We start from the raw sequence: 22,172 nt of genomic DNA on the forward strand, positions 1-22,172 counted from the left end.
CTTTATCTGACTTCAAGATAATTAATTATTTTATTATTAATAATTTTAAATCAATTTTAAAGCACATAAAGAGAATATTCTTTACATGTTTACAAAATATATAAATGGTTAAAGCTTTAAAGAAATTTATAACTAAAGAAAGGCAATATTTAGATTACTTTTTTCGTTAGAACAAAATTACTATCTATGCATTTAAGCCATTTTAGTTGGATATAAGAATATTTAAGCTGCAGAGTGCTTGTTTTCACATTGACCTGGATAACGTGTCGTATGGGTAATAATATTCTTGCCGCCCCTAAAAGTTATAATTTGTTGTTTTTAATCATAATAAATATATATGTGTATGTGCATGTGCTCTCCTATCGTATACGTAATATTTTGCCAGAGCCTTAGAGCCTTTTTTTGACCAAAACGAAAAGTTATAAATTGTGGTCTTTACTCCCGGACACAATTTAAACATTTTTGGGTAATTAACTTAGGGAGTTTTGGCCAATTTCAGCTGCGAGAGTCCGACGGGTCCAGCCAAAAGCAGGCTTTTAAACGTTGAGGTTGGTCCTGTGCCACCATTTTTCCATTTTCCATTTTCCATTTCCCAACTACCAACAGTCAAATGCAGAGCGTAACGAGATAGCCGTTGTGACCACGCCCCCACCTATATGGCACCGCCCACCTCCTCCAGTATTTTCTTTTTTTCCCCACTTTTTTTTTTTTGTTTTTGCTTCAGTCACGGCAACTGTTGACACTACAAAGTAGCAAACGTAGTTGTTGTTCTTGTTGATGATGTCCTTGTTGCAGTCGTAAAAAGTGCTCCATGTGTGTGTGTGTATCACATAAATATGCATTTCCCATTTTCCAACGGCAACAGCAGAAGCAGCAGCAGCAGCAGCCATCGAGCCATCGCATGCGAATATTTTTATACATATTCATTGGCTTGGCCATGTCCATGTCAATGTGGGTTAGTGTGCTTTTCTCCATTCTCCCGCTTTTCCAACCGATTTTCCCCTTGGACTTCCCCCTTTTCCCTGCTCCCGTCGTCTGGCACCTGCGACATGCAACTTCAGCCAGGAATGGCGTGCCTGCCACATTTGCATTTGCCAGCTGAGAGGCGCCACCCCACCGGCATTACCATTACCATTTCCCCATAACCCACTCACCCCTCGATTTTCCACCATAATGTCAATAAAAAGTAACAGCAACTGATTTCCACTCGCGCCCTTCTCCGTTTCCTTCAGGTGTGTGGACCAGGTGAAACGAATCTGTTGCGGGTTATTTCCGGACTTAATCAATTTTAGTTCACCAGTATTTATTATTATTAATTTTCTAAATATAGAAAACATTTTTCATAAAATTAATTTTTTTCTTGGGGAAATTTACAAATATTTTATATAATACATAAAATTATAAATTAACTTCTTAATGAAACTTTTAAAACATGTAAGGATTTTATCCCTAGATTATTACATTAATTATTTTATTTAAGATTTGTTACTTTTAAGGATTTATTTCTTTATTGCTTGCATTTATTAAAATCTAATCCCAAAATATTTTCCCAATGAACTGGTTCGTGGAACCTGACTTTTGGGGAACCCCCAGCAGGGAGCACCTCAATCGCCACTAATAAAATCAGCCGAAAGTAATTCGAATGTATGTGGAAAAAAGACATGAGAAAACAAGCCGAATGGCAAACAGCAAATAAATAGTAAAACAGCCAGTCAGACGTAATGGCAAAGTAAAGGGCGGTGGGGAAATGGGATTCCCCTGCAGGTCGATGCCAGTCACTCGTTACCCGGCTCCCGTACGATGCCATGTCCGTGTCCGTGTCTCTGTCCGTATTGTTGTCCGTATGTCGCCCTGTCCGTATGTCTGCGTATCCATGTCCGTGTCTATGTCCCTGCCATGCGATGCCAGCGCGTGGTTTACACATGTTACCTGCTTACATACCTGAGGACCCGAATTCGTATTCGTATTCGAACTGGTACTCGAACTCGTACTCGCACTGCCTGCAACAAATTCAGCAATAACAACCGCCATTAGTCGACCTGCCGAACGAAAGTGATGGTAATCATCTGGGTATATCACTAGGTACTTGATTTCGGTCCAATAAAAATATGCAAAAGTTACCAAAGCTTATAGAAAATAAGTCAGCACAACGATTTTGATTTAATATTGAAAGCTTTATTTGAGACTGAGAGTCTTCTGTTGAAATAAGAAGGATTTTCTCTTTATTTTGAAATTTTCTGAATTTTAGTAGTTCCCATAACCAGTGGATAACCAATGTTGGTACACTGAGCTACAAGCAAATATGTACTCATCTCTTCCACCTCTGACAACCGACTAGACTAATGCCCCCAAAGTGAGTGGGTGGGTGGCTGGCAGTCAATAAAACGATTTTGATTATGAATGACAACATTTGAAATGTTCCAATTACGCTCAAATATTTTGATAAACCTCCACGCCAAAAGCCCAATAGACTGACTTGCCGGCTGACTGACAGCGACAAATTTGTCGTTGGCTATTTTCCGGGGAAATTGTGAAATGTGAAAGGTAACTGAGAAAGTGTCCTTTTAAGCGTAAATAAAATTGTAAAGAGTGGTGATTTCTTAGGATGGGTTTCTAAGGGTTATATTAGTTTATAAATTAAATATAATAAATTATAATCTCTTTATTGCGAAGCTTTGGTTTCTAAAGAGTGGGGATTTTTTGAATAGGTTTTATATATTTTGTAATATATTTTAAAAATTAATATACTAACTTGCGAACTTTCTTTCGTATTTTCCAGCGGACAGCTCGTTTCTTTTGGCCAACGCACAAATCGTCGATTTCCCGATCGTCTACTGCAATGAGTCCTTCTGCAAGATCAGCGGCTACAACCGGGCCGAGGTCATGCAGAAGTCGTGCAGGTATGTGTACGTATTGCCGATTTTTTCTCACTCCAACTACTTTCGCTCTCTTCTCGCTGTTGTTCTGTCGGTGTTCTCTGCGTTATAATTGCCGCTTTAATTGTTAATCCCCAGCGATTATTAACTATATTGCATATATATTTATTGGTGTCCTTGATGTCGTGGCCTCACTTGCCGATAAGGCCGGCAAGATGTTGATTTATTACCCTCGATGTTGTGGTCAATACTCGTATATATTTTTACTTTTATTATATCGAATATTTTGTTATTTATTTTTAAGTTTTTACAGCCCAGGGATCTTATTAAATGGGCTTATTACGCCCCATTTTCTACAGCCTTCTTAGCACTTATCTCTGTGTTTTCCATCATCACTTTCACTTTCTTAAGTTTGACTTTTAACCACGTTAAAGTTGCATGCTCATTTCTTAGGCAAATATTAGCTTTAAAACAGTGCTGCTCAAACTGTAAGCTGCACAGGTGGAAATGCAGGGGGAAAGTGGGTGATGGGAGGGGGGAGGAGGCAGACAGACGGACAGGGCGGAGACTTTGGACATTTCCCTCTGGGAGCCTTGACAGCTAAGAGGATTGCCCGAGATTGCAGGAGATTTCTGGCCCGTCTCCTCCCCTCCCCTCCTGTCGCACCAAACCATTAACAGCTTGTTTTACGCACCTGACCAGCCCCGGAAAAACCCCTTCCCCCTCCCCCGCTCCCTCCGCCTACTGGGTTTTCCACCGTGTTTATCTGCTTAACGGCTTATCCGCAGCTGCTTACACCGGCCATTGAATGTGAAGTTCATTTATTGTTCCAGCTTTTTTGCTTTTTTGCTCTGCTTGTAGTTTTTTCAATTAATTTGCGTAGTTTTTCCTTTTTTTTTTGCCGGCCATTTAAAAACCATTGTCGAACTTAATGCACTTTGCTGCTCAGCGAACCTAATGCAAATGGACAGGAAGGCTTTTCCACTTTTCAATCTTGCGTAATGAAAGGAAAATGCCACAAAGTATGCAGCGCATAAAGGGAAAATGTGCTAGGGATGCGATCGTAAAAACAAAAACTCTGGCTCCCTTTATAAAAATTGCAAAAATAAGCCAAACAATTTATTTATGAAAATCAGCCAGAAAGCTAGGGACCTCAGTTGTTCAAATCAGTTATTCTTTCTACTTTGGGGCCTTTTTTCGGCCAATCTAGGGAAACAAAACACGCAGATATAATCTATATTTTTAATAAAAAATCCTAATCGTGTTTTTTGGCAAAAATCATAATCGTGTTTTTTTGAACAAAAATATCAATGTTTTTGGCGTACAATTAGAAAAAACGGTCAGAATATGAAATGTCATACCTTTTTGAGCTCGTGAACAAATTTCGTACCAATTGGCATTCAAATATACAAATTTTAAATTTTTCGAAAAAAAATTGTGACTCTAGCCTTCATAAAAAACTTAAAAATTGGCCTATTTTTCCCCTAACCAGTTTTTCTTTTGTGCCAACCGTTTTGCGTTTCCATTTCCCGTTACACTGTTGCAAATTGCTGCCGGTGGTCCTGGCCAAACAAATTTTCTATGCAAACCTTTGGTGAATTGATGTGATGGCTGAGTGAAAGGGATGGGTAGAGCAGAAAAGAGAGAGAGAGAGCGATAGCATCTGCACAAGCGTTAACTGCATTTGTTTGCCTTAATTTGGCTAGGACCTTCGATGGTCGTGAACTCGGTCCCTCACCTTTTTTTTTATTCTTTTGGACTCGCCCCCTCTGCTTCTGTCCCACTCACATCACTCTCACTCTTAATCTATCTCTTTCTGCCCCGAACCCAGCCTCATAAATCAACAAGCGGCGGCCCAGAGGCCAGCGTATCCAATGATTCTCCCGAGAATTGCTTGTAATTTGCAGGCCAAAAAAGCAGCCCTAAAAGGAATAGGGATACGGTTCGGCAACTCACCTGCAGCATCAGCGGCCAAATTCCCCAGGTGGAAAAAAGTACAAGTTTTTAATGCCAATCTGCCGTTTAGCTAGCGATATGCCATCCTCTTCGCTCCTCTATGTGTGCCTTCTCTCTCTCTCTCTCTCCCTCTCTGAGGGCCCCCTCCGTCCGTCCCTTTCTCTCCACCGCTCAAACATCCGCTTTGTTGTTGCTGCGACCCACTTTTGTTGCCGTCCTCCTCTCCTTTGTTTGTTTCTGTTTTTCTGGTCGCGTGTGAACCAAAAAAAAAATAACGAAAAAAAAATAAAAAGAAAGAAACAAGAAGAATGACGGCCAAAGGCAACAAGAAAACATTGACCAGCTAAAAAAAAGGAAGAAAAATGAAAGAGGAAATGCAAAAAAGCCAAAGAAACGTTTGATTTTCACTCGACATTTGCTCCAATGCAATTTCTTTTGGTGCAACGCAAATGGTTTTTCGTATCTCCCAAGTTCCCCAAACAGTACAAATTCTTTTAAGAGGATCCTTACAAAATCATTCCTTTAAAATATGCTGAGAATCCAATTTTCTTTGCTTTGAAATTAGATTAGTAACGGGATTTCTTTAAGTAGTGAATTTAAAATTGAGATATTTTTATTACAAAAGACCATAAAATTACGTATACGACTAGGTGAACCATCTCTGTTAGAGCTAAAGTGCTGAAAAAGTGCTTCCAAAAGAAGTAGGGGAGTGTAGGGTAATTTGACGAGTAGGGTAATGTGACGAACTCGTCGAATCTCATATATGACGTCACGACAAAAATTCCAAATAAATGTAGTCGTCTCCCCTTATCGTGTCGACAATGTATTTACAGTAATATTAATAAGAAGTCCCGTAATTTGTTCGTGAGGTAATTTTCGCTAAAAATGTGGTGCGCAAACTAGCAAACCCATTCAATTTACTTGTGTTTCAGCAGTGCCAGAGCAAAGATGAGTGGAAAATAAAATCAGGCAAATATATGCACGTATACATGAGATCTTTATCAACAGTTTTTGGTACCTCGCGTTTTTTTCTTTTGCGCCGTTTGAGAGTGACACCGTTTTTGCTCCAAGTCTACCTTGTAGGGTATCGTGACGAACTTTTTGTAGGGTATTGTGACGAACTTTTTTTATTCAAGAATTTTAACTGTTATCGTTGATTATTTGTAAAAAAAATATAATAATACCAGATAACATTTACTGCTGCAGTTTTATTGTTGTTTTTAATAGTGACGTCAGTTTAATTTAATTTAAAAAAAAATTTGCACTTTGACAATTTTTTTTTTTTGTAAGTTTGGGTATTATCTTATTACTTTTTTCTTTTCCGTATCGAAAAAACCCTTTCCGTAAATAATATATAAAAAAATGTATTTTTTTGTTTGTAAAAAGGATGGTTTACACCAAACGCTGTGGGATTTGGCTACGTTGAAATTTCGAATCCAAATTTTTTTAGAAATATGCTCAGTAAATGTAAGCAACTTTCTGCTTTTACACTTTTAAAAAATATTGATTTTTGGAGAAGTTACATTAAAGAACAAATCGTTCGTCACATTACCCTACAACTTTTAAAAGTGCAAAAAAAGTAGGGTTCACGCCAAACGCTGTGGGATTTAGCTGCATTGGAATTTCGAATTTTACAGGGATATGCTCAGTAGATGTAAGCAACTTTCTGCGTTTACACTTTTAAAAAATATTGATTTTTACAAAAGTTACATTCAAAAAACGAATCGTTCGTCACCTTACCCTACACTCCCCTAGTTATTAAGGCATATGTTTAAACTTAAAGGAAAAGAGCCGCAACCTTTACTTACCTTTATTTTTAAAAATATTTTACTCTTATAATCAAATAGATTTAGATTGAAATCCCTATAGCTATAGCATATTTATCCAATATATGCTGAATTTACTTGGGGATTTTCTTTGAGTGCTTTTCCTCAGAATCGCCTCCCTAGAAAATAATAGAATTTCGAGTGCTTGTCGAGGGCTTTTACCGTGCTCCACCCATGAGCACATAAACACTTTGTGCATCCATATCTATATCTTTGGCCGTATCCCCGAATCCAGGACCTGTTTTTTGTTTGCTTTGTAACCCAATTTCGTTTTTTGCCCCAGTGTGTGTGTGTGTGAACACACACACACAAATGCGACCCGTGACGTCGCCGTTTCGGTGGAGCATAGTTTGTTGAACTTTTGTTCGGGGCACGAATAAAGCAAAACAACAGAAATTAACTACTGCTCCTCCTTCTCCTCCTCCTCCGCTACTTCACCCACTTTTCCTTCGGCTCTGTTCTCGTTTCCCTTCGTCTCGCTGCTGACGTCATCGAGCCTGGCCCAAAAGTATGCAACACTTTTTGTGCGGCACTGCAAGTGGTTCCTCTTTTTTTCCTTGTCCCGATTCCAGCTGACTTCTCCAAGTAAATATGTGTATATATATAATACGCAGAGGCACCAAAAGTTTAGCCCCCTCTTTAACCCAGAAACCCGATCATTAATTATTTAGTTTTCAATGGGAAATGAACGAAAAACAATACATTTACAAAAGTAAGCAAACTGTATGCATAAGGAAAGCCCCCCAGGTTCATCGTTTTTACAACTTTTCGTAGGCAAGAGGCAAGAGTTTTTCACGCATGTGGAGAATATCAAATTACCGAGCTCAGTTTTTGATTTCAATAATCCAGGCAACACTGTGGGAAAATGTAATCGATTTAAGGTTATGATATTACGACCTAAAAAGATGGTAAATAAGTTGAGGGGGCAGTGTAGTTTGCATAGGATTAACCCGAAGGGGGGTTTAACTGAATTTTAAAATAATACAAATATTTTCTATGTTACTAAAGTTTTTTCTACAGATAGTTCTAGGGCTCCTTGACCTAATATAATGTATAATATGCGATATGTTGACCTGAGCCCCTGAGGGAAATGTGGAAACCCTTCGGTTGAGCAGCGGTGCATTAAATTGATATTTGTTTAATACTTTCTGCCGTGTGCAGTGAAGCTTCGCCGTTTTTGCACCCGGTGGGCCCCAGGTGCATCAATCTTGTTTTGTTCGGCATGTTTTCCTCGAATTGGAACGCTTTCTGTTTTCCCATTTTCCGCTGCATGTGTTTGCCTCGGCGTCCATGTGTCCATGTGTCGGTGTGTGTGTATGTTTGTTCATATGAGTGTGCGGCATGCAACCGATGTAAAGCTAACCAAGAATAATACCTCGTCTGCTCTCCGCATCTCTTTCTGTCTTTTTGGCACTCCCTGGTCTCTCCACATCCTTGGAAATCCTGCAGATGCGGCTTCATGTATGGCGAGCTGACAGACAAGGAGACGGTGGGACGGCTGGAATACACGCTGGAGAACCAGCAGCAGGATCAGTTCGAAATTTTGCTCTACAAGAAGAACAGTGAGTATGCCCCTTTAACTGCCACGACCTTCGACCCCCTCCCCGCCCCATAATGTGCCTAATCGCCTGTGCCTAATGGTCACTGGCCAGCTAAATTGCAGACCCAAATCAAAGTCATACTGCCTAGTCCCCTGTAACAGTATTACAAAATATATTTAAAATTACAATTCCTCAATGACAACTACTTAGAAAAAAGTATTAAAATTAGGGCCTAAAAGTATGCAATGAACAAAGAATAATTGTTTTCCTGTAAGAACTCCCATCACTTTTTAAATAAAAATATTTTGTTGCATACTTTTAGACACCTATTTTAATACTTAAATGTGATTTCACAAAACCAGCACTTTTTTATCCTAGCCATGAAATAAATATCAAAGTGTAATTAATCCAAATCCTCTAAATTTAAATTATTAAATATTCGGGAAGCCAAATAAATCCTTTAACCGACACTGTAGGCTATTTGGCTTTATGCTCGAGCTGTGCCCATTGTGAAATGTTCATTTCGTGAATTTCTGACTCCGAAACCGAAACCGAACCCGAGAACCTTTCATAATTCATTCCCAAGCTGTGCGCCCCCTTAACCCCTTGAATTCTATTTGCGAGTGTGCACAACACCACCCCCTCCATTCACCATTTTCCTTGCCTTTTTGCTCAAAACCCACACCTGCCACCCCGTAGTGCCAACAAATTGGGGCTGCGATGGCAGCCCGCCGGCACTTTTGAGTGAGGCCCATCAATCAGGCTGGCAGCTGGCCACGCAGACACCTGTAGTAATGCCACATCCATCCAATCCCGGCCAAATCAAGTGGAATCGAGTGGCCCTATAGCTTTAGCTTACCAGTTTCCCGGCTCCCCAGCTACCCAGCGAGTATTGCCAGAGATCTGCGGGTGTCGAGCTCATGAATTAACGCCTCCGAGTATTAAATTTCAGATTTGCAGTGTGGCTGCGCCCTCTCGCAGTTTGGCAAGGCACAAACCCAAGGTATATTTGAAAATTACTGGCTTTCGCTTCGCTTCGGGGGGCGTTTTTCCGCGCGGCCAAGCCAATTTCCCGAGCGGGAAACTCAATTCATGTCTTGGCAGGCTGCCCGCAGCAATATACCCGCATCCACATCCGCATCCTGTTGCATGTGCGGTCAGAAATCAAAGGGATGAAGGGGGTGGAATGGGGGTGGTGCATTAAATAGGCATAAATCAATTGCAATATGAGAAAGTGCAACATCTGGCGCACAAATGAGATTGCAATTGCGATTGGCCGGCAAAATATTTGCTTGGGATTGGGATTGGGGCCAAGGAGAAAGAAACAATAGCTGAATCTGTGGCAAATCGAAGCACTGGCAGGTGTCCCCTGGCAATTGGATATATCAAATGGAGCGGAGGAGCCTCCACATACTCCAACCAGAGCCAATTAATCTGCTCAGTTCTGGCCATCAATCCGGGCATAGAAATACAAATCGGAATGGAAATGGAAATAGGTAGAGAGGCTGAAACAACGACCGCACATAAACATTCACCGGAAGCGGAAGTAGCAAATTGTGCTCGCAATTAGTGAATAATTATGCCATCAAAAGCAAATACCATCGCATATTTGAATACACAATCGGGACGGAACGGAAATAGGAGAGGGAAGAAGTCCTTGTCCCGTGCAAAATTGAACGGCAATTACGGGAATTACGGTCGTTAGGAGTACGTGTGTGGAAAACAAAAGAGTTCCAGACAATTAAAACTGGCTTTGGTTCTGTTTTTATAATATTTTATGCTATTTTTGTTGGCAGGTATTATCCATTATCTCATTCTTATTAGCCCAGTTAAACAATATAGTGATTTATTATTCCTAGAATTTACATAGGAAATACTTTCTCATCTAAAAATGTAAAATTAAAAGAGTTCTAGACAATTGAAACCAAATTGCTGGCTTTGGTTACGTTTTCATAATATTTTAAATTATTTTTGAAGGCAGGTATTATCCATTATTCAATATCTTGTTCTTACAAGCCCAGTAAAACAATATAGTCTTGTAATATTCCTAGAATCTTAATAAGGAACACTTTTTCTTGGAATCAATACTTTATTAACCATTTAATGTGTGACTTTAACCCATCGATTGCTTTGACAATCGGTGTACTCCCTGAATTATTCATCCAGACAGACAAAAAGTGAACAGCTGTTGCACACACTGGGGGCGCACTGTATTTACATGCCGGCCATTGTCTGGATGCAGATAGAGCATGGGGCATCGAGCATTCAGAGACCGGCATCCATTATCCAGCGTTCCATATCAATAATTGCAATCCAATGAGATGTCTGTGCCCCGCTGTTTCCTTCTCTGTCTGAATCTGGTCGTGACTCGAATGCGAATGGTTTGCGAACGGAAAGGGGAAAGGAAATGGGAATGGGAATGGGATTATCTATCCATACGACCGAACTGAACTGGCGTCCCCCCTTTCACCTTGGGGCCGCACTTACCTATAATTGTTATTAATTCCGGCGCGCTTCCCGCAGAAACCCCGCTATGGCTGCTGCTACAGGTCGCCCCCATCCGCAACGAACGCGACCTGGTGGTGCTCTTCCTGCTGACCTTCCGGGACATCACGGCCCTCAAGCAGCCCATCGACAGCGAGGACACCAAGGGAGGTAAGTCACCTGTCAGCTCCTGATTTTTGTTGCTAATTACCAAAGGACCACGGTTGCTCACAAAGAATTTCCTGTTTTTGCTGAAACAATTTTTAATAATTTAAAAATTTAAATGTATTGGTTACAGGCATATAAAGAAATATTTTTCAGTTGAATTTATGCTCAATAAGATTTGGAAATTTACTTAAATCTAATTGTTAACACTTTAAATAAATATTGGAGTGATGATAATATATTTAGAATTTGATAAAGTTTTTTAAAGACAATAAATGATATTTTATTTTTAAAATTATAGTTGATTTTATGATTTTATTTTTCTCTTAAGATACAATTTTGTAAAATAAGTTGAAGCAACCGTGTGTTCCACGCACTCTTTATGCACCCTCGTATGTCTCCGTCTCTTTCCTCTCTACTACTCTACTACTCTACTTATCTGCTCTCTCTTTCCATGTCTACACACACTTATCACACTTGCACCCACAATCACACCCACCTGTAAATACGCTTGAACAAATTGAAAACCAACAAAACGAAACCCCAAAACAAACAAACGAAAATCAAACCAAACCCAATTCGATGTGCCAACACTTTGATTATGTATACTAAATGCCACTCATATCTGTGACTCCTTTGTGTGTTTATTATCCTCTTTATATTCGATGTATACCGTGTACTATACACTGTATGCTGTACTGTACTGTATACCACATATCGTTTCGATGCACTGTTTCATCGGTGTTCGTGTGCGTGTTCCCACCTCGTAGCGGTTAATCTATTTTTGCCAGTTTTAGGTCTCTCGAAGTTCGCCAAATTGGCACGATCGGTGACCCGAAGTCGCCAGTTCAGCGCCCATCTGCCCACGCTGAAGGATCCCACGAAGCAGTCCAACCTGGCGCATGTGAGTTCCGATATAATATATATAATATATTACCCAAACTCAAACCCCTCCTATCAGATGATGTCGCTGAGCGCGGATATTATGCCACAGTACCGACAGGAAGCCCCCAAAACGCCGCCACACATACTCCTGCATTATTGTGCATTTAAAGCAATTTGGGACTGGGTGATATTGTGTTTAACATTTTATACAGCCATCATGGTGAGTGAGATTTTGAAACCACCTACAAAAGTGTCTAAAAGTATGCAACATTATTTTTGGGATCTTTTTCTTACTGCATACTTTTAGACAGCTTTGTAAATGATTGATAAATATCCTTTAAAGTCAGTCAATCAGTTTTCCAACCTGTTTAAATTATTTGAGCAATTCTTATCCATATACTCTCATTATTATTCATCATTTTGATGTTTTTCATTTAGTATTCTCGGGGCTCTGTCCCAATTTATATTCATATTCCTGTTATTAAAGTAACATTTTAGGGTATTTTCATTGATAAGCCCATTCGTGCTGCTCCAGATGCTCACCAGTTCACCCGCAAAACATCCTGTCTCACAACGATTGCGAAATGTTTTATGACTTGGTTCGGTAGGGTTTTCCAGGAATGGGATTATCAAGGGGAGACTGCGATACCACCTGCCGCCCCCACATCCACATTCACATCCACATTCAGATTGCCACAAAGCCGCTTGCGATGCCTTTTCATAAGCCGATGTCGTCTGTCTGCTCGAATTGTGTCTATTTCCGTCAACAAGATGTTAACATTTTCGCTTAAATTGCGCCCATCACAAGTTGGCATCCGCACACGTGTGGCTTCTCCCCTTGAAAACCCCACCCTTATCCGAAAAAATACTATGTATCTGAAAAGAAAGTTGCAGTTCCTTGTTGCTTTCTTGTTTCGGTTTCCATGTTGCACACTCCTCGTTTACTTATTGTTTAATGACATTTTGCGGTATTAGTTGTTGTTTGTCCCTGTTTGTTGTTGCTCGGGATTGTGGCCGTCGCAACTTTAAGATAAATGTATGGCCAGCGACAAATCAAAACTTTGTCTGTGACTGCGCCAGATACAAACTGGTGTGCACACAGCAAAAAGCCGAAAAGTTAAGTGATATTTTAGCCAGGTGGCCAAGGGTTTTTCAGATATTTCACTTATCTGAAAGAGGAGTTCAAGTTAAAGAGTAAAAAGAGCGTTAAAATCAAATTTTTTAAACATTAATTATTACAGGAAAGCTTTGAAATAGGTGTCTAAAAGTATGCAAATACTGATTTTAAGTATGGATTGTCATACCTTTCTGAACTCGTTATTAAATTTCCTAACGATTGGCGCTTAAACCTTGACATTTTATTTATTTTTAATTTTTCGCAAAAAATCATGGGGTACCCCCTTATAAAAAAATTAAAAATTGGCGAAAATTTTATTTTTCCAAAATCACACGGAAAGTGTTATGGATTTATTTATTAGTTGGTTATCTGTTCAAAACAGTATGTATTTTTGGTGTAGGACCATTTTTGGCCAAGTTACAGCAAAAAAACCTTAAGAAAAAATACCACTATCACTAAGACAACTATCCTTTATTTACTGAATACTTTTAGGCAGTGCTAAGCTTGTAGTTGTTCATAATATATTTTTGGTTTTTAGTATTACAATGCAATAGGCACTACTTTACTTACTCGGGCCACAGGTGTGTTTGCAGTGTGTGCCTGGCCTCTAATTGGGCAAATACCCTCGAATCGGATCGGAAGGGGCTCGAGCTCAAGTGAAGAGTTCAGATAACGACCCTCTGTCAGACATTAATGTTGCTTCCCAGCCAGACAAAGCCGGCGAGGAGGACGAGGACGAGATGCTGGGACAGGAAGACAGACAAGTGCACACATTTACATGACCAAGTGGCTGCTCAGACGGCGAGTCCCTCCATTCCACCTCCACCCCATCATCATCATCCTTGTTCTCCTCCTGCCGCCTCAAAGAGGGCGGCTTATGTTTTATGTGCTTAAATTAATATGCTCAGTCGGCGGAGGAGGGCAGGGGAACTGGGGGACAGGGCTTGACAGGACATAAGCGGCGGCATTCGTGGCTTGTAATCCAACCTCCGACCAGGCCAAGTCGAGCCACGTTAAGAGGCTTGTAACTGCCACTTGGGGCAACAGTTAAGACAACGGGCGAAATTGGGGGAAGGCACCAACTGTTGCTCAGGTGATGGCAACAAGAGCCGCACCTGTAACTCGGCCACTGACAGATCATTCGTTTCACATATCACAAGGGAGGTTCTATTTAAATTATAGGTTAATATTACATTTTCTTCTTCTGATTTCCATAAACAATTTCCAAGTTATTAACTCTTAACCCAGATTAAATTATTTTTAATTTCAACTGGTTCAACGGGTCGTATGAGTAATATCAGTTAGATAGTTTATTAATCATACGCCCCGTAGTCATAATTATTATCGCTTATATTTTTAATTTCTTGTTTTAATAACTTATATCTTGCTTTCCCTAGGTGCCATACAATGTAGCGTTTAAAAATAAAACCTCAGAGGATGTTTCCCTGCTCGTGGTCGATTCCATAGTCGATGTTATATTCTTTATAGATATTGGTAAGTTACAGATATAACTCTAAAAATTCCCATATATTTATTCACATACCTCACTTAGTTTTAAACTTCCATACAACGTTTGTGGGTCCTGGCGGCGAGGTGGTCAGCGACCCGAAGGTCATACGGATGAACTACCTGAAGTCGTGGTTCATCATCGACCTGCTCAGCTGCCTGCCGTACGACGTGTTCAACGCGTTCGACCGGGACGAGGACGGCATCGGTTCGCTGTTCAGCGCCCTCAAGGTCGTCCGCCTGCTGCGGCTGGGGAGGGTGGTGCGGAAGCTGGACCGCTACCTGGAGTACGGGGCGGCCATGCTGATCCTGCTGCTGTGCTTCTACATGCTGGTGGCCCACTGGCTGGCCTGCATCTGGTACTCGATCGGACGCAGCGATGCCGATAATGGGGTAACCCTTGGGCTAGGAGATCCTCTATAAGGAGTGCTAATCCCTTGCGATCCCTCTTGCAGATCCAGTACAGCTGGCTGTGGAAGCTGGCGAACGTCACCCAATCGCCGTACTCGTACATTTGGAGCAACGACACCGGTCCGGAATTGGTTAATGGGCCGTCACGGAAGAGCATGTACGTGACGGCCCTGTATTTCACCATGACCTGCATGACCTCGGTGGGTTGGCATGACCTCTTGTGATCTAAACTCCCCCGAAACTAAATAATTCCCTATTTAATTCTATTCTATTCCCTATTGTATTGTTTTATAGGTGGGCTTTGGCAATGTCGCCGCGGAGACAGACAACGAGAAGGTGTTCACCATCTGCATGATGATCATTGCAGGTGCTGTGTCCTTAACACGTTCCGTTGCCGCGTCCAAGTTTCTTGATATTCCCGCACACGCGTCACGCTTTTGAATTCCGGTTCCGATCTATCGATCTATCGATCTCGATTCCGATACCGATACCATTTGAAAGCTAGGCCATCCGCTTGCGCCGCTAGAACTAATAAATCGCTCCAGCTATTTGGTGTAGAGCCTCATCACGATCCGTAGCCCATGTCCATTTGTCCATGTCCAAGTAGAGCAACTCACTCGCATTCTCACCACGTCAATCATTGATTGATCGCAGCCAGAGCCAAGTCTTAAAAGTCTTTCTCGACCCTTCTTCTGCTCCGTCGTCATCTAGTTGCACAATTCGTGGCCATGTGTGAGTTGCATTGTGTATTCCTCTCTACTCGTTGTCCGTAAACGTAACTCGTAACTCGTTACTCCTTACTCGTTATTCGTAAATCGGTAATCGAAACGCATGATCCGTAACTCGTTGTGCAAAACTCGTTACTCATTGGTAGTAACTCGTTGTTCATAACTCGTTAACAATAGTCTTTGATAACTCGTTACTCGTAACTCTTTATCTGTAACTCGTTACTTGTTTCGCGTACCGTACTTCATGCCGACCAAAAAATTCAGAAAAGAGCATCTGCGCATGATCAGCATTCCACCAAAAGCGACGTTGAAATGCCGAGGAAGAGCTGATCCTGCGCAGAATATCGCTCAAATCACTCACCATCACACTCCCACATCCGCCTCTTTCCCAATATCCATCTCTCTGTCTCCGTCTAACTGTGTGCTCGTCCAATCTGTGGCATTTATTACTGTTCTAGCCGCGCACCTGTGCGTCTCTTCTTCCACAGCGCGTAGAATCAGCGAATACTGATAACACACACACCCAATAACTGTCTACATCACACGCACACCTCACGTACACGCAGAGAAAAAATAGCAACAAGAGTTCTAAGTATTTTAACTTGTTGGTCTTACAAATTTTTAATTTAGTTTATTGTACAATTGATTTCATTCGATTCAGTTCATTAAGATTGACAAATTAAAATCGTAGATTTGGTCATTTCTTCTCTGTGCCTCCTCACACATCTCAAGTGTTATCTAGCTGATCGTGTAAAGATTGCTTTGAATGGAACCCCCAAACTACGAACGCCAATTCTGTGTGCACCGCCGTCGCTTAATCTGTCCGTCTCATCACCTTTCTCTCTCTCTCTTTCTCTCCGTTAAAATATATACCCTCAACCATATAGCTCTGCTGTACGCCACGATCTTTGGCCACGTGACCACCATCATCCAGCAGATGACCTCGGCCACGGCCAAGTACCACGACATGCTGAACAACGTGCGCGAGTTCATGAAGCTGCACGAGGTGCCGAAGGCTCTCAGCGAGCGAGTGATGGACTATGTCGTCTCCACCTGGGCCATGACCAAGGGTCTGGACACCGAGAAGGTAAGTTCTCGATGCGACGTTCCCCGATTCCCAAAGGATCTCTTCCGGGAGGCTAAATCGCCTTGAGTCTTTTTCGTTGCCAAATGAGCTTCTAGCTTCCAGAATCATTCACTGTGGCATTGTTTCAACTGGAATAAGGTTACATTTAACCATCTATGTGTCTCATCTAGTAACGCTTTTGTGTATAACGTTAATGCGCTGGAACTGGGTTCCGTTTGTACATAGCATAGCTGGCTTTTCTATAGAGCTTGGCGCACTTCAGCCTATCACTATCTCTAATGCACTCGGCATACGCACACGTACATCACATACATTTAACAACTGCTACTCGTTACTCGCTACTACATTTTTTCCTTTTTGTTTTTTTTTTCAATTTCTCGTCTGTTTTTTGTCTGTATATTTTATTATACTAAAACCTATTTTACTTTCATCTCAACAAGTTTTCGTTTTTATTCATTTATGTTTATTTTATTTTACACTATTCATAAATAGTTCTCGTCACTTGTCACCAGTAGTACAGCTTGACACACACAGTTACACCAAACCAACCACACTTACTCGTACCTCTACTACAGACACCAAACTACTACTCGTTACTCGCCACTCGCTACCTCACACAACACCTCAACTATCTCTCTCTCTCTCCTCAACTCTCCGACAACGAAACTTTCGTCGCTGCTCTTGCGCTTTGTTTTCCTATTATTTTAAAGCTGCTACTCGCATACCCCTAAGCCTAAGGTCAAAGCCCCCGCCCGAAAACGAAAAGAAAGCAGCCAAGTCGAAACCCACCCACAGATCAAGGTCCAGGTGAAGGGACCGAGGTAAGCTGTGGGTGGCTGAGAAACTGAGTCCAAGAAACTCGAAAAAAATGCGGAATCACCTAAAAAGCTCTATACATCTAACGAAACCATCTTTAACAGAACTCAGCTAATCGATGATCTATCTCTCCATTCTCTCCATGTGTCTGCCCGCGAGCGAGATCCGTGCCAAAACGAAAAGCGTCCGTCAAATTCATGCCTTTAGATGAACCTGAACCAAACGGCGCAGCGCCCCCTAGAATCCCAGACACCTCTCAGCCCGATCCCCAGAATAACCCAGCTCGGGGTCGCTTGCGCCTAAGAAATTTGAAAATATCCATACACCCGTGTTTGGTTCACAGACAGAAACAGAGTTTACAACCGGTCCAAGCCGATTAAACTGACCTTTATAACTATTTCGTTGACTGTAGTTTGTGCCGCAATTAAGAGTCCCTGCCTCCCCGTCCCTTAAACTCCAAAAATTGTGCTGTTACTTCCTTGAAAATCGGAAATAGCACTCAAAAACACCCAGACAACCACACACACACAGACAGTCACAGAAACACACACACACACTATCAGTGGAAAACAGACAACACACACTCTGACACTCGATCAATGTTGTATGAGTATTAGTGTATGTGTGCGCGTGTGTGCGTGTCCCGTTAGCCACTAGAGCTGAAGAATTCCGCCCAGAGGATCAAGTGATCTGGGTGGAAAACCTCCGTGGTGGTCCGCAATTTTCAAGTTCCCATAGAGAAAGAAAGAGGCTTATCGATCAGCCGATAAGCCAATCACCCAATCTCGATCGCAATCGCTTCGATTCGATTTGCCTCGAATCGAAGCCTATCGAACCGCCACTCGCAACTCGTTCACAATTCGCAGGTACTAAACTATTGTCCGAAAGATATGAAGGCTGACATATGTGTTCATCTAAATCGCAAAGTATTTAACGAGCATCCGGCATTTCGTCTGGCCTCGGATGGTTGTCTCCGGGCACTGGCGATGCACTTCATGATGTCGCACTCGGCGCCGGGGGATCTGCTCTACCACACCGGCGAGAGCATCGATAGCCTTTGCTTCATCGTCACCGGCAGCCTGGAGGTGATACAGGACGACGAGGTTGTGGCAATATTGGGTGAGTTACCAGGGCAACCGATTCGAATCCCCTGCTCCCCCACCCCCAGCGACAGTCGCAGAACTATCCGGTTCGATTATTTCGATAACGTACGCCAGCACAATCGATAGAATCAGGTAAAAGTTCAGCTTCAAATGATACAAACGCTCTTCATGCCATTCCTTGAAATACATTGTTAGTTCTAATGGTTCCTTTGAAGGTAAACGATAACGATTTTTCGATAACTTGATAATAGATTTATACAAAATTCACCCAATGATCGATTTTTTCGATAACTTATTAATATATTTTCTAAAAAATCATCGTAATTTTTAAGATTTGACAACTTACGTGATCATAACCCATATTGTTAACTTAAAATCGTAAGTATTTTAGTTGACAACAACCATTTGAGATCTTAGCCTATCCCCACGATACATTTTCAATTCACATAAGCCTTTAAAAGGGACCTAAATAACTGAGAAACTTAAGTAAAAAGTACAGTAAGTTATGGGAAGAGATAAAATCGATATCGGCACTAGCTCTGCGGCTCCTCATCGAGCAACGCTCAACACTCCACTGAGAACACACTGAGAACACTTTTATTGCAGGCAAGGGCGACGTCTTCGGCGATCAATTCTGGAAGGACTCGGCCGTTGGCCAGAGCGCGGCCAATGTGCGCGCCCTGACCTATTGTGATTTGCATGCCATCAAACGTGATAAATTGCTCGAAGTCCTCGATTTCTATTCGGCATTTGCGAATAGCTTTGCACGCAATCTGGTGCTCACCTACAATCTCAGACATCGACTGATTTTTCGCAAGGTGGCCGATGTGAAGCGCGAAAAAGAATTGGCCGAACGGCGTAGGAACGAGCCGCAATTGCCCCAGAATCAGGACCATCTCGTGCGGAAGATCTTCTCCAAGTTCCGCCGGACGCCGCAGGTCCAGGCGGGCAGCAAGGAGCTCGTCGGCGGATCGGGCCAAAGTGACGTAGAGAAGGGTGACGGCGAGGTGGAGCGCACTAAGGTGAGTCCCAGGGATCGCTCTATATCTCTCTCTGTCTGTCTCTGTCTCTCTCTCTCTCTGTTGTTGTGCATTCCGCTTTCCGTGTTATATGTTCCGTTTTCAGTGTTTCGTTGTTGTTACTTATCGTTCCATTACCATGTTTCGTTGTTGTGTTTATTGGGTAGTTCTATGTGCGTTTGATCTTTGAACCTTGGGATTGTGCGATAAGAAGTTGTGATATAAAAATACTTTAAAGAGATCCTTAAGTTGTAAAGCAAACTTATCGCACAACCCTCGAGGGAATCTTTCGTATATCATCTTTCGTTGCTGTTTAAATCCTCTGTTCCTTTTCCGTTGGCTCAAACTCACCACGGTGCGAACCCGTTCCGCTGCCATTCGTTTCGTTTCATTTTTCACCGTTAACCGAACTAACGTTTCTTTCGAAGCCTCAGCCTCACAATCCACCAATCACAGCTCCAGCCCGAGTCCAAGCCCCCAGGCGAACTGAAAAAAAAAACACCCGGGCACTGAAACACGACCGGTGGTCTACCGTTAACTGTTAACCGTTTACCGTTTAGCGTAGTTAATAACCGTTGTATTGCTTAACCAATGTTCTTTACTTTCGAAGCGATAAAACTGTATACAAAAGTGACTTATGCTCGTTGTATGTCTTTCTTTGTCTTTGTCTTTCTTTAACATGCTTACGCATAATGCATATAACTGTTCACCCACCACCGACTCACCAAAACCACCACCCATGCTCAAACACACCATGCTCACGAAACCCACCACCACGACACAACTGTACCTTTTTTCGCTTTGTACATACCTTTCTGGCCTTGTCTTGATTTGTGTTCATGTCGTGAATTTGGCTAAACTACAATCGAAATTGAATTAAACAAAATTACTAACGGAAAATTCTGTATTATTTCCCATTTCCTGCAACCCCTGCGCTTCTGACAACCCTAACCTCCCACCACCCAACCCACCACACTTTCTCTTTCTTCTCTCTCCCCCCAAAAACGCCTGATATGATAATGCTTGCTCGGTAAAATGCTCGATAATGCCCCCAATGCTATAAATCGACCATGAAAAACAAAACTATATCAAATCAAATGCAACAACATACACAAGAAGCTACCAGCCAAACTGACACTGACCGAGGACGCTCGCATCCTCAGCACCGCCGCGGCGCCATCGCCCTCGCCATCCCCATCGCCCTCATCGGGTCCACCATCTGCGCGCAGTACACGGGCCAGCAAGTGGGGACGCCTCCTGGGCAGTTCAAGCGTCGATTCAGCTAGCGACACCAGCGCCAAGGTAGCCGTCTCGAGAAGTTTGAGCGCCCGCGAAAGCCTCCGAGAGAGCACCGCCCAAGCGCGGCAGAGTAGTACTTCGAGTAGCAATGGTGGACAAGGCAACAAAGTAATTATACGCTTAATCAATCGGATGTGGGATCTGGGGTGTGGGATATGGGATCTAGGATTGGGGTTTTGAGATCGGGGATCCGCGATCTGCGATCTGGCAACACAGCAAACACTCAGGGCCACTCGAAAACACTTTCTTTGAACTAAATTTCAACTCAATTTCAACTTAATTCGTTATGATTTGATATCCTATATAGCTTGTTTCCACAGATGTGCAGTTCTGCCTCTCATTACCTAGAATTTTAGAAATACGTCGGTGCTATAAGAATACTTTAAAGTTTTCAATGGAAATAATTAAGAAATCTGAGGAACCAAGCTATGGGCATATATAAGACATACTACGTTTATAAGCTTGGGCTCCAAAAAATATTACAGCACAAAATTAAATTTGTGGAAAGTTGAAATATAAAAACATTCACAGATCAAAACTGGGAAAAACTTGCTTATAAACGTAGTAACTTTCACGTTACAGTTATACCAAAACAGACATGTCCTGAATAGTGCAAAAATGCATGTTTGTTGGGGTTTCCATCTTATGAATAACTCTGTCTCTCTTTTTTTTTTGCCTTTCGTTTGCTCTTCTCACTTCCGATTGCGTGACCGATACTGTTATCGATTCCGAATGCGGTTACTCGATCATTTTGCGTTCATTTTCTCAATTATCATTTATCGTATTTCTCCATTTTGAAAATTGTGCAATCGAATTGAATAGCATTTACAATTAAGCAAAGTAAGTGTACGAACAATTAGTTTGATTAAACGCTATTTTAGTTGGCTGTCCCACTCTGGCACACGATACACTGTTATCGGTTTGACAATCGATAGGCCAACGGGCGGGCAGGTAAATTGGTTATCCTATCGATTTTTCGATTATTTAAATTATGCTATTTAAGATTGATAGCTTATAGACGAACCATTATCCAGCCCGCCCATGGCCGAAACTTGAACCCCGCACCACGTCCACCGCCCCTCAAGAAAAAACACCCAGCAAACTGCCTTTAGATTGTTTATGTACTGCAATGATCCCGAACCAAATTGATATATTTCTTCGATCTTTTCCGTTTTTACTATTTGACTTTTCTCTCTCTACTCGCCACTAAAAACTCGAAATTGAAATAATAACATTGCCTGCCTTGCTACAACAACTCAAAATTGATACCGAATTGGAAAAACAACAACTTGAAAAATGATAAAAAAAATAAAAACAAATAAAATTGGAATAAATTCAATGCACTCTGCACTC

The 22,172-nt window shown here is 41.8% G+C and overlaps 1 protein-coding gene across 4 annotated transcripts in view; it reads left to right on the forward strand.

Moving 5' to 3' along the window:
* eag (ether a go-go) overlaps positions 1-22,172 on the forward strand; it is a 37,034-nt gene that overhangs the window by 12,949 nt on the left and 1,913 nt on the right. Inside the window, exons 2-14 of one of the 4 annotated variants that reach the window (XM_044393887.2) lie at positions 2,780-2,906; positions 8,108-8,220; positions 10,723-10,854; positions 11,640-11,752; positions 11,810-11,953; positions 14,248-14,344; positions 14,403-14,749; positions 14,812-14,967; positions 15,062-15,134; positions 16,383-16,582; positions 18,265-18,517; positions 19,108-19,523; positions 20,637-20,927. In XM_044393887.2, the coding sequence (XP_044249822.1) occupies positions 2,780-2,906; positions 8,108-8,220; positions 10,723-10,854; positions 11,640-11,752; positions 11,810-11,953; positions 14,248-14,344; positions 14,403-14,749; positions 14,812-14,967; positions 15,062-15,134; positions 16,383-16,582; positions 18,265-18,517; positions 19,108-19,523; positions 20,637-20,927 (2,462 nt within the window). Of the gene's footprint in view, positions 1-2,779; positions 2,907-8,107; positions 8,221-10,722; positions 10,855-11,618; positions 11,753-11,809; positions 11,954-14,247; positions 14,345-14,402; positions 14,750-14,811; positions 14,968-15,061; positions 15,135-16,382; positions 16,945-18,264; positions 18,518-19,107; positions 19,524-20,636; positions 20,928-22,172 lie in introns of those variants that run through there. The other 3 variants (XM_070219011.1, XM_044393894.2, XM_044393896.2) reach the window with 3 other exon arrangements.

The sequence above is a fragment of the Drosophila takahashii genome, chromosome X (assembly GCF_030179915.1).
Source record: "Drosophila takahashii strain IR98-3 E-12201 chromosome X, DtakHiC1v2, whole genome shotgun sequence".
Taxonomy (NCBI): domain Eukaryota; kingdom Metazoa; phylum Arthropoda; class Insecta; order Diptera; family Drosophilidae; genus Drosophila; species Drosophila takahashii.